At 42.7% G+C, this 10,778-nt stretch overlaps 1 protein-coding gene and 11 non-coding genes across 12 annotated transcripts; 1 reads left to right on the plus strand and 11 right to left on the minus strand.

Annotated features, from left to right (window-relative positions):
- Nucleotides 1-1,187: 1,187 nt before the first annotated feature.
- LOC123073202 (small nucleolar RNA SNOR75) lies at nt 1,188-1,273 on the minus strand. The gene has a single exon (XR_006435649.1). It is a non-coding gene; the product is annotated as a small nucleolar RNA SNOR75 (small nucleolar RNA).
- Nucleotides 1,274-1,291: 18 nt separating this feature from the next.
- LOC123073162 (small nucleolar RNA F1/F2/snoR5a) lies at nt 1,292-1,437 on the minus strand. Its single transcript, XR_006435615.1, has one exon. It is a non-coding gene; the product is annotated as a small nucleolar RNA F1/F2/snoR5a (small nucleolar RNA).
- A 384-nt stretch (nt 1,438-1,821) lies between these two features.
- On the minus strand, nt 1,822-1,916 carry LOC123073060 (small nucleolar RNA Z103). Its single transcript, XR_006435575.1, has one exon. It is a non-coding gene; the product is annotated as a small nucleolar RNA Z103 (small nucleolar RNA).
- A 136-nt stretch (nt 1,917-2,052) lies between these two features.
- Nucleotides 2,053-2,139, minus strand: LOC123073025 (small nucleolar RNA Z195/SNORD33/SNORD32 family). The gene has a single exon (XR_006435552.1). It is a non-coding gene; the product is annotated as a small nucleolar RNA Z195/SNORD33/SNORD32 family (small nucleolar RNA).
- A 69-nt stretch (nt 2,140-2,208) lies between these two features.
- On the minus strand, nt 2,209-2,275 carry LOC123073056 (small nucleolar RNA Z105). Its single transcript, XR_006435570.1, has one exon. It is a non-coding gene; the product is annotated as a small nucleolar RNA Z105 (small nucleolar RNA).
- A 49-nt stretch (nt 2,276-2,324) lies between these two features.
- LOC123073201 (small nucleolar RNA SNOR75) lies at nt 2,325-2,411 on the minus strand. Its single transcript, XR_006435648.1, has one exon. It is a non-coding gene; the product is annotated as a small nucleolar RNA SNOR75 (small nucleolar RNA).
- Nucleotides 2,412-2,572: 161 nt separating this feature from the next.
- On the minus strand, nt 2,573-2,718 carry LOC123073163 (small nucleolar RNA F1/F2/snoR5a). Its single transcript, XR_006435616.1, has one exon. It is a non-coding gene; the product is annotated as a small nucleolar RNA F1/F2/snoR5a (small nucleolar RNA).
- A 660-nt stretch (nt 2,719-3,378) lies between these two features.
- On the minus strand, nt 3,379-3,490 carry LOC123073177 (small nucleolar RNA snoR100). Its single transcript, XR_006435629.1, has one exon. It is a non-coding gene; the product is annotated as a small nucleolar RNA snoR100 (small nucleolar RNA).
- Nucleotides 3,491-3,604: 114 nt separating this feature from the next.
- Nucleotides 3,605-3,684, minus strand: LOC123073142 (small nucleolar RNA Z155). Its single transcript, XR_006435596.1, has one exon. It is a non-coding gene; the product is annotated as a small nucleolar RNA Z155 (small nucleolar RNA).
- Nucleotides 3,685-3,754: 70 nt separating this feature from the next.
- LOC123073141 (small nucleolar RNA Z155) lies at nt 3,755-3,834 on the minus strand. Its single transcript, XR_006435595.1, has one exon. It is a non-coding gene; the product is annotated as a small nucleolar RNA Z155 (small nucleolar RNA).
- An 84-nt stretch (nt 3,835-3,918) lies between these two features.
- LOC123073082 (small nucleolar RNA R41) lies at nt 3,919-4,006 on the minus strand. The gene has a single exon (XR_006435584.1). It is a non-coding gene; the product is annotated as a small nucleolar RNA R41 (small nucleolar RNA).
- A 5,070-nt stretch (nt 4,007-9,076) lies between these two features.
- On the plus strand, nt 9,077-10,342 carry LOC123066366 (probable esterase PIR7A). The gene is made up of 3 exons (XM_044489461.1): nt 9,077-9,554; nt 9,627-9,764; nt 9,852-10,342. Exons 1-3 carry the CDS (start codon nt 9,186-9,188, stop codon nt 10,137-10,139), a joined length of 795 nt encoding a protein of 264 aa, XP_044345396.1. The 5' UTR covers nt 9,077-9,185; the 3' UTR covers nt 10,140-10,342.
- The last annotated feature ends 436 nt before the right edge of the window (nt 10,343-10,778 follow it).

Genomic DNA, 10,778 nt, shown 5'->3' on the forward strand with positions numbered 1-10,778 from the left:
TCGAAAGGGGAGACGACGACGACGCGTGCACTCTGCCGGAGGCGGATGAGGGCCAAGGCCGCGAGCACCGTCTCGGGCTCCACATGCATCCTTGGCAGGCTCGGGCCGACGACGAGCCAACCCGTGGTTTACCGGGGCATCATTGTGGCCTCCAGGAGCAGTGGCCACGTCCAATGGTGTGTCCTCCAGGCTCCAGTACTGGCGCGCCGGCTAGAGTTGGCAACTGCATCTGCGAAGACGACGTGCGGCGGGGGCATGGGCCGAAGCACTTCGCACCATCTCTGGCATGGGTTGGGCGATGCGCACGTCGGGCCATCATCCTCGTCGGGTGCCACATCCACAGCCTGGGTATGATCGGCAACAATTCACACGACCACAGTCCGGTGACGATGCGGGGCTGCGAGTCTGGGGGGCGTGCAGGCGTGACGGGTCACCCAACGACGTCGCTGCCTCACAATGAAGCGACGAGTCCACCAACTTGGCGGCGACGAGGCGGCAATGACAACCATCCTTGCAAATGAGGCGGAGGGAAAAGGAGACGGGGCCGGACATTACAGGCGAGTGCTCACTCCCTTCCTCGTTTTTGCGCTCTATTTGGTAGAACTAACGCGTCTGAGATCTAAAAGAACAAATCAGACCACTCTATAATCTTCATTTAGCACTACAACAGGCGTTTACAAGGGGCATCGGTACGGACGGAAACCAGAAAGCAATCGCCGTTGTAAGCCCTTTAATCGCGGTTATATCCGGCGAGTATATGTTAATTAATCTTCATTTAGAGCTTCTCACGGGGCCTCCAATTTTGCTAGCTATGGAGTTCTTTCTGTAAAGTTTCCTAAACATCTAATGTTTCAGTCTTTCCACATTTCTGTGTGCAATTCTATCTTCAACTCATGCCCTAGATTCGCTAAACAAAAACAGCGTACAACCACTTATGCAATCCCCGCCCAAAACAAAAACTGCCTCGACAGGTGGGCGCCCCAACTGCCAGACGATTGACATTTGCCTCAACTCTGTACACAAGGAGAAATGGTCCCTTCTAGAGTGCCATTTGCAGGAGCAGGAGTACACGAAATATATAATTTGAGGTGATTACATCAGACTCGTCTGTTTTCATCATCACGGAGAACTAAGAACTAGGCAGATGTGAAAAGAAGTGTTTTCGACAGAGCAAAAGTACTAACATGTTCTCTCAGACAAATGCCTCATTTCGTCCCCATGGTTTTTGAATGGATTGAATCGGACATCTAATCAGTGTTGATCATCATTGAGAACAAAAGAACCAAATGATTGATGTAAACGGGGGTATAGTAACAGGAAGCTCCTGGTATGAGAGCAACCAGTGTCGCAAAAACCCGTTCCATTCCCACTGTTTGCCAATCTAACGAGAAACAAGGCCATGAAAGAAGACCAAGCATCAGATACCTCATGGCATCACTAATACCCCTATCCAAACAAAATTCAGTTCAGTGCTAAGATATGTATGGACAAGTTGAATGCAAAAGCCATCTCAAAGAATGGCTTCTGCCAGAATCTTAGCCCAAAGATAGCTCTCGGCAACGTACAGCGCTGAATTACACTATTAAGAAGTGCACCAGAGACTCTAATTTATTGCCTTCAGAAATTTCAGATTGAAATGGAAAACAAGAAACAGAAACTACAGAGCATTATTGATTTAATCAAATGAAAAACAAGAAACAGAAACTACTGGATTTGTGGCGTCAATTGGAGTAATAATTCAATAGTGAAACCTGCCAGGTATTCAAAAATCACCAGAAGACAACAATAAAATACGAAGAGCACAAAGCAAAGGGAGAAAAGATGGATCAGATTTCTGGCTTGGAATCCTGATGGGATTGCATTTGCGCATAGAATAATCATAGTCGATCATTTGGGGAAAGGATCCTCACATCCATTTAACTTGTGAAAATGGAAACAATTAGAACCAGGGAGATAAAATACAAGGAAAAAAGCAATGTGGACTTCTGGCTAAATGCTACCAGAGCTGAAAGTTTAATCACATAAAAATAACTAAGCTATGAAAATAACCAAGGGAGATCAGATGGTAGTGCATGATGTAAATTGATCATCACAGTGAATGCAGAAATGTGGTATGGTTATGATATCATCACTTCACCCTTTAAGTTAAATATAGCAAACAGAAACTATACAGCATCGATGACAGAATGCACTACATACATTAGACATTCAGAATGAGTAGGAGGAATTTATCATCACATAGATCAGACAACAATTGTCTTCTTCATAATGTCAGCAACACAATCATTTTAAAGAAGGAAAAAACAACAAACAAAGTAATTAAGCTCTCTCAGACAAATGCCTCGATTGTCCACATGGTTTAATAGAATGGATTACATCAGACTCGTCATCTGTTTTCATCATCACAGAGAACCAAGTACTAAAAAGAATAGTGGGTAGACACACAAAAACAATAGTGCAGATGCAAAATAAGCACAGTTCAATAATATAATGTAAAGGCATCTAACAAGTGTTGATCATCATAGATGGAACAAACACTGAAGCCGCCTGCAGAAAGAACATTTCAGTTGATAGGTGTAAACGGGGGTATAGTAACAGAAAGCTCCTGGTACTAGAGCAGCCAATGTCGCAAAAACCCGTTTCCTTCTCGCTGTTTGCCAATCTAACGAGAAACAAGGCCATGAAAGAAGACCAGGCATCAGATACCTCATGGCATCCCTAATACCACTATCCAAAAAAAATTCATTTCAGTGCTAAGATATGTAAGGACAAGTTGAATGCAAAGGCCATTTCAAAGAATGGCCTGTGCCAGAATCTTAGCCCAAGTTTCATCTCGGCAACGTACAGCGCTGATTTACGCTACTAAGAAGCGCACCAGAGACTCTAATTTATTGCCTTGCTTAAACTGAATATTAAATCCAATCAAAAACAATAATACTGTAACTAGATTATGACCGAGTTGATGTAACTAATTTTACCTTACTGATTCAGAGTTTGAAGCTACGTTGAAGAAATCTTCACTGTAACTATATTTGTACTGTCAGGTGTAGTAATTCTTCAGTTATGCAAATGCGAGTTGATGTATCAAAGAAGTTAGCACAATAAAGAGTCATTACTTCAATTGGCACAACAAATCAAGTAGATGTAGGTGGGCTTACTGACCATTCACACAGAGATTGCTGCCATGGCGGTGGCTGCGGTGTGTAACTGGCTAATTAGCCACCAAGCCCAGACGTACAGAGGTCAATTGACAAATACAAGGTCTATAGATCTACAGAGCTAATTAACCAAATCCAACGGACTAATGAGCAATCGACTACGGACAGATCAATCGAGATGATTACTTCGAAAACTAAACAAAGCTTTTGGGGTAAGTGGTAGTGTGGGTCAAATCCAGGCCCGCGAGATCAAAGCCCGAAGGCGTCAGGGCGAGCAGACATGCAGACCAATTCAGTCCATCTCCGTGCACATTACCATGCTTCCTTCCTCTTCTCATCCAGAGCATCGGCTTGTTGTGCACGGACGCAAGAAAGTAACCACAGGAAGTTCAGCCTAAGGAGAAAAGATCGAGAGAAACGAAAGAACAGATCGGTTGAGATTCTAGAGTTGATCAGATAATTGTAGTCTGTAATTTGGTCAACACTAAACATGATTTTTCTGTGAAAGATTATCATCACATCAACCATTAAATCTACTTTTCCCAATCCGTCACCGAAAAAAGAAGAGAAAACGGAGAAACTAAGATAATCAGGTGAGTTGATCAGATAATTGTAGTCTGTAATTTTGGTCAACACTAAAAACGATTTTCTACCAAAGATTATCGTCCCATCAACTCAAATCTGGTATTTCAGAATCCGTTGTAATACAAGATCGAACGCAAAACAAGAAATTGAAACGGAGAAGAAACTGAACAGATCTTGGAAGGCTCAGAAGAATGATTGGTTTCTCTGCAGGGGGGTCGAGGTCCCTCAGAAAATAGGTAGGTGTTTTGATCATCACAGCCTAGGAACAGACCAAGCAAAAACCAGAAAAGAGAGGAAGAACGGAAGATTTCAGAGCTGAATCAGATAAACGCCGGCGAACAAGCCGCCGATCTGGAGGCGGATGAAAGGGAAACGGGGGCGTGCGGTATATAAGGGGGTCCGTCGGCTAGGGTTTCGGGAAGCAGGATAACCTCAGCTTGTTGGGCTCATTGGGCCGGACTGGTTATTGTACTGGGCCAGCGAAGTTCGAAATAGGGCCAGGCTATTGAATAGGAGTTTCTCAAAAAAAAATGACTGGACCAAATAGGACCGCTTGCCCACTAACCATTGTCCTCTCTTTTCTTTTTTGATGATGAAAAAAAAGAGTCTTTTCTTTGCACACAGGTAGGTTCACCCCTCAGATAAAATCATTAAGTCCATACGTTCTCATGCAACGTAAATCAACACATTTAGTTAATCTGGAAAACACACATAGCATACGAATAGTTCATCAAACATGTCATCGTGAGTAAAGGCACACAGCACTCTGTAGCGCTCGAAGATGAGTATGAGTCAAGGAGGATTTGCTCACTCCCAGAGTTGTAGGGTTCGGATATGGCACTGTCCATTGATATAGTCCGACAAGCAATTATCAATTATTATTTTTTGAGTAGATGCGAAAATAAGATTATCATTTACAACTTTATCATAGTACCAAAAGTTATGCTTCATGTTTTTTATAAACACATATATGATGTATTGGTTTAAAATCGAAGATTAAAAATTCAGTGGATCTTTCTTAAATAGTTTATTAATTATTAACAAGTTAATAAACTTGAAATCTTTTTTTATGATGGAGCATTGGCATGATGCATTTTTTAACTAAAAGGGCGTGCTTTTAACAAGAGTAACGGAAAAAGGGATATGTTTTCTCTGATATAACTACATCCCATTTGATATATCACCCTATATCCGACATCCAATATGTCGAAACCAAACCGGCGTGAATCTAATATCCAATTTTTGACCCTTGCAGTACTCCAAGGAAACTAAAAGAATATATGTTTTTAACAAGAGTAATGGAAAGTTGCATGAGTGCATGTTTTCTCCATCATTATTTGTGACCCAATTGTCATGACCAAACAAATGTCGAAGAGAGATGTTGCTAATAGATATGCACTATGCTGAATTCTAACATTCATCACTGATTTGTGATATTATTTTATTGCTATCATTGTATATTTCTCTGTGGATTTGAGCACTCAAATATGTTTGTAATATTAGTCAAAACGTACGTTGCACATGTATGCTAACTAGCTGATATAAAGTTATCTTGTTGCGTGTGGCTGGCTTGGATTAGCATGGGCTTGTAGTAGCTGTAATATTGATGTCACATGTGGACAGCTCCATGGAGCTTTTTCTTGGTGGTGTGTGTCGACTCTGTCTTGCCATGAAAATATGTCGAGTTAGTGGTGTCTTTGGTATTTGGTTGCAATCTTCATTTTCTTGTAGCTTTTCTTTTAAGTTTTCCCTTCAGTTGGGTGACAATCGATTTAATGTGCAAGACACCATACATAGGAAAGTGGGAAAAGTCTATATTTGTACAGAAGCGGGACTCGTGATTTTAATCTAAGAGTAAGAATTTTCTGTATCTTTTTAAATAGTTTATTAATTAACAAGTTAATAATCTTTAAATCCTTTATTTATGATGGAGCATTGGCATGATGCATGTCTTAAACTAAACAATGGGATATATTTTGTATCAAGAGTAATGAAAAGAATCCAGATATGTTTTATATCCTATGATATATCACCCGATATCCAACATCCAGAATGTTGAAACCAAACCAATATGAACCTTATCTCCGATATTTTGAACCTTGTAGTGGTCTGTACAAAATGAATGACAACTTTACATAAATGAGTTTTAAATACAAAACACACCGGACCTTTTTAGTGATCTTCCTCCTTGCACAAAGTCGCCTTGTTGCGTTTGGCTGGCTTAGATTCCGTGGGCTTGTGGTAGACACATAATAGTGATGGCACATGTGGACAGCTCCATGGAGTTTTTTCTTGGTAGTGTGTGTCTACTCTGTCTTGCCATGGAAATATATCAAGTGAGTGGTGTTTTTGGTGTTCGGTTGCAATCTTCATTTTCTTGTAGTTTTTCTTCTAAGTTTTCCCTTCACTTTTTTTTTGATTTAAAAGTTTTTCCTTCACTTAGTTGACAATAGATTTAATGGGCAAGACACCATACATACAAAAGTGGGAACAGTCTATATTTGTACTGTAGCGGTTCTCATGATTTTAGTCTAAGAGTAAGAATTTTCTGCATCTTTTTAAAATAGTTTATTAATTAATGAGTTAATAATCTTTAAATCCATTTTTTATGATGGACCATTGACATGATGCATGTTTTTAACTAAACAATAGGATATGTTTTTTATAAAGAGTAATGAAAAGAATCTAGATATGTTTTATATCCTATCATATATCACCCGATATCCAACATCTAGTATGTTGAAACCAAACCGATACGAACCTTATTTCGGATAGTTTGAACCTTATAGTAGTTGGTACAAATGAATGACACTTTTACATAAATGAGTTTTAAATTTATAAAACACACTGGATCTTTTTAGTGATCTTCCTCCATGCATAAAGTAGCCTTATTGCGGCTTGGATTCCGTGGACTTGTGGTGGACACATAATAGTGATGGCACATGTGGACAGCTACATGGAGTTTTTTCTTGGTGGTGTGTGTCTACTCTGTATTGCCATGGAAATATGTCGAGTGAGTGGTGTTTTTGGTGTTCGGTTGCAATCTTCATTTTCTTGTAGTTTTTCTTCTAAGTTTTCCCTTCACTTAGCTGACAATAGATTTAATGGGCAAGACACCATACATACAAAAGTGGGAACAGTCTATATTTGTACTGTAGCGGTTCTCATGATTTTAGTGTAAGAGTAAGAATTTTCTGCATCTTTTTAAAATAGTTTATTAATTAACGAGTTAATAATCTTTAAATCCATTTTTTATGATGGACCATTGACATGATGCATGTTTTTAACTAAACAATAGGATATGTTTTTTTATCAAGAGTAATAAAAAGAATCTAGATATGTTTTATATCCTATCATATATCACCCGATATCCAACATCTAGTATGTTGAAACCAAACCGATACGAACCTTATTTCGGATAGTTTGAACCTTATAGTAGTCGGTACAAATGAATGACACTTTTACATAAATGAGTTTAAATTTATAAAACACACTGGATCTTTTTAGTGATCTTCCTCCATGCATAAAGTAGCCTTATTGCGGCTTGGATTCCGTGGACTTGTGGTAGACACATAATAGTGATGGCACATGTGCACAACTACATGGAGTTTTTTCTTGGTGATGTGTGTCTACTCTGTCTTGCCATGAAAATATGTGAGTGAGTGGTGTGTTTGGTGTTCGGTTGCAATCTTCATTTTCTTGTAGTTTTTCTCCTAAGTTTTTCCTTCAGTTAGTTGACAATAGATTTAATGGGAAAGACACCATACATACATACGAAAGTGGGAACATTCTATATTTGTACTGTAGCAGTTCTCATTACTTTAGTCTAAGAGTAAGAATTATCTGCATCTTTTAAAAATAGTTTATTAATTAACAAGAAATCCAATTTTTTTTATGATGGAGCATTGACATGATGCATGCTTTTAACTAAACAACAGGATATGTTTTTTTATCAAGAGTAATGAAAAGAATCCAGATATGTTTTATATCCTATCATATATCACCCGATATCCAACATCTAGTATGTTGAAACCAAACCGATCGAACCTTATTTCGGATAGTTTGAACCTTGTAGTAGTCGATACAAATGAATGACACTCTTACATAAATGAGTTTTAAATTTATAAAACACACTGGACCATTTTAGTGATCTTCCTCCTTGCATAAAGTCTGCCTCGTCGCTTGTGGTTGGCTTGGATTCCGTAGGCTTGCGGTGGACACATAATAGTGATGGCACATGTGGACAGCTCCATGGAGCTTTTTCTTGGTGGTGTGTGGCGACTCTGCCTCGTCGTGGAAATATGTCAAGTGAGTGGTGTTTTTGGTATTCGGTTGCAATCTTCATTTTTCTTGTAGTCTTTCTTTTAAGTTTTCCGTTCAGTTTGTTGACAATAGATTTAATTGGCAAGACAGATCGCTTGCCGCGGTTTGAAAAGAAAAAACGACGGATAAAGTTACACATTCATATTTTTTGCAGTTGGTTGAAAATACCTCAAATTCTGAAACACACATGTTTGACATAATTTTTCAGAATATCCTTCAGCAGAACATCACAAGAAGACAACTGCATTATCATGTCTCAATCTTTAAAACGAAAATACTTGGTATTTTTCAAGGGATATGAACAAAATTGTGAGGTGGACATGTGCGGGACTGACCACTGATGTCCACTACTCACTGCTGTCCACTTAAACCTGCTTTGACTTTTACTGGAAAGACGACGCTTCACTCAGGTTGGCATGACACGAAACCACTATTGGCACGTGCCCGTGCTAGGGATGGCGACGGGGCCCCATACCCACCAAACCCATGGGGATTTCATCTATTAGGGGGTGGGGATGGGCGAAAAACATCCCCATGGGGATATTTATCAAACTAATTTATTCCCCATAGGGTATAACGGGGATGGGGACGATATCCTATTCCCCAGACCCAATACCCATCGGGGACCCGGTTAGTAACCGTGACACTGCGGTCAATGTTAAAATATTCACAAACAAACTTACGAAAACAAAAAAAGCTCTGAAAAACCCTTAAACCTATCTCACATCCTCACCTCAGCTGCCACCATGACCAAGAAGTCAATACGACCTAGATAGGCATTAGCAGGACAAGGGCAACACCATGTATGTATGTTGATCATAGGGTGTCATATTATGTATATGAGTATTTTTTTATGGGGATGGGGACCCTAATGAGGCCCCGTTCCCCAGTGGGGCATGGGTATGGGGAAATTTCATCCCCAATCATGTAAACGGGGATGGGGATGGAATGATAGGAAATAGATGGGGATGGGGATGTTGTAGGTATCCCCATAGGGGATTGTCCCCATTGCCATCCCTAGCCCGTGCCAGTGAGATACTAGTACACGAAGCTGCAGCCACGAGCCGCACAGCGCCGGCAACGTAGCGGTCTCTCTCGTCTCATCGGAGGTGAGATCCGATGGAGGGGAGCGGCGGCGACCACTTCATCCTCGTCCACGGCCTCGGCCACGGCGCGTGGTGCTGGTACAAGCTGGTGCCGATGCTGCGCGCCGCGGGGCACCGCGTCACCGCGCTGGACATGGCGGCGTCGGGCGTGCACCCGGCGCGCATGGACGAGGTGCCGTCCTTCGAGGACTACTCGCGGCCGCTGCTCGACGCCGTGGCCGCGGCGCCGGCCGGCGAGAGGCTGGTCCTGGTCGGGCACAGCCTCGGCGGGCTCAACATCGCGCTCGCCATGGAGAGGCTCCCGCGCAAGGTCGCCGCGGCCGTGTTCCTCGACGCGTGCATGCCGTGCGTCGGCCGGCACATGGGCGTCACCATGGAGGAGGTAAGCAAACCTCAAGTTTTTTCATGGACAGCAATCGATACCTGGCTAATCTCTGGTGACTCCTCTTCCCAGTTCTCCAGAAGAACCACGCCGGATTTTTTCATGGACAGCGAGAGGATGGTTCTGGAGACGAGCGAGGGCCCTCGAGCTGCACTCGTGTTTGGCCCCAAATTGTTGGCAGCAAAACTGTACGGTCGAAGCCCAGTTGAGGTAACAAGAAGACAACCCTTTTTGTCCAAGATGTTCAAGCCTTGTACTACGATGCTGACACTGGTTTTCTGGCCGGCACGCACGCAGGACCTGACGCTGGCCACGATGCTGGTGAGGCCCGGCCGCCAGTTCGGGGACGACGCGATGGTGAAGGACGAGACGCTGCTCACCGACGCCAACTACGGGTCGGTGAAGAAGGTGTACGTGGTGGCCATGGAGGACGTTGCTTTCTCCGAGGACATGCAGCGCTGGATGGTCGACCTGAGCCCCGGCACGGAGGCCGTGGAGATCGCCGGAGCCGACCACATGGCCATGTTCTCCAAGCCCAGGGAGCTCTGCGATGTTCTGCTCGGGATCGCCAGCAAGCATGACTGAGAATCAACTAACGGGCACATGATCGGTCAATAATCCTTGTCGCGGTGACAGACATTTCGAGTGTTGTGGTTGTGTATGACTGTACGTCCGGCCTTGAGGTTTGTGTGTCACGCCGAATTTGAAGGATATAGGAACGAGCTTGTCACAACCTTAATTCGATGGTGTCACACCAAGCGAATTTGGTGAAGGGATTCAGTATCATATGAGAGTACAAACACAGAAGTTTTGGGAGTAAAGAAGAACAGTAGAGGGGAAAAGTTCAGGCTACAGCCAACTGATTCGATCCATTCATCCTTGCCTACTCCACGTTAGAGCATCTACATCCCGACCTAGCTAATCCGCCCCTCTATACGTCCGCAGACGCGTCCGAGTGCGTCTGTGAAAAGTGTTAGAAGGGAGAGAGGGATTTGGTGGAATTGTTGTTGTATTGCTTGAGTCTCGTGGGCATATATATAGGAGTACATGATCATCTTGGAGTATAAGGCAAGGTAGAATAATATCCTACATTATCCTAGCTTTCCTAATAATCACGATACTCAACATTCCCCCGCAGTCACAACGGTAGCGACGCAGACGGTGAGACTGAAGAAGAATCCGAAGGAAAGCCGACGGACAACACCCCCCCCCCCCACAGTCGGA

This window comes from Triticum aestivum, chromosome 3B (genome assembly GCF_018294505.1).
Source record: "Triticum aestivum cultivar Chinese Spring chromosome 3B, IWGSC CS RefSeq v2.1, whole genome shotgun sequence".
In the NCBI taxonomy this organism is placed as follows: domain Eukaryota; kingdom Viridiplantae; phylum Streptophyta; class Magnoliopsida; order Poales; family Poaceae; genus Triticum; species Triticum aestivum.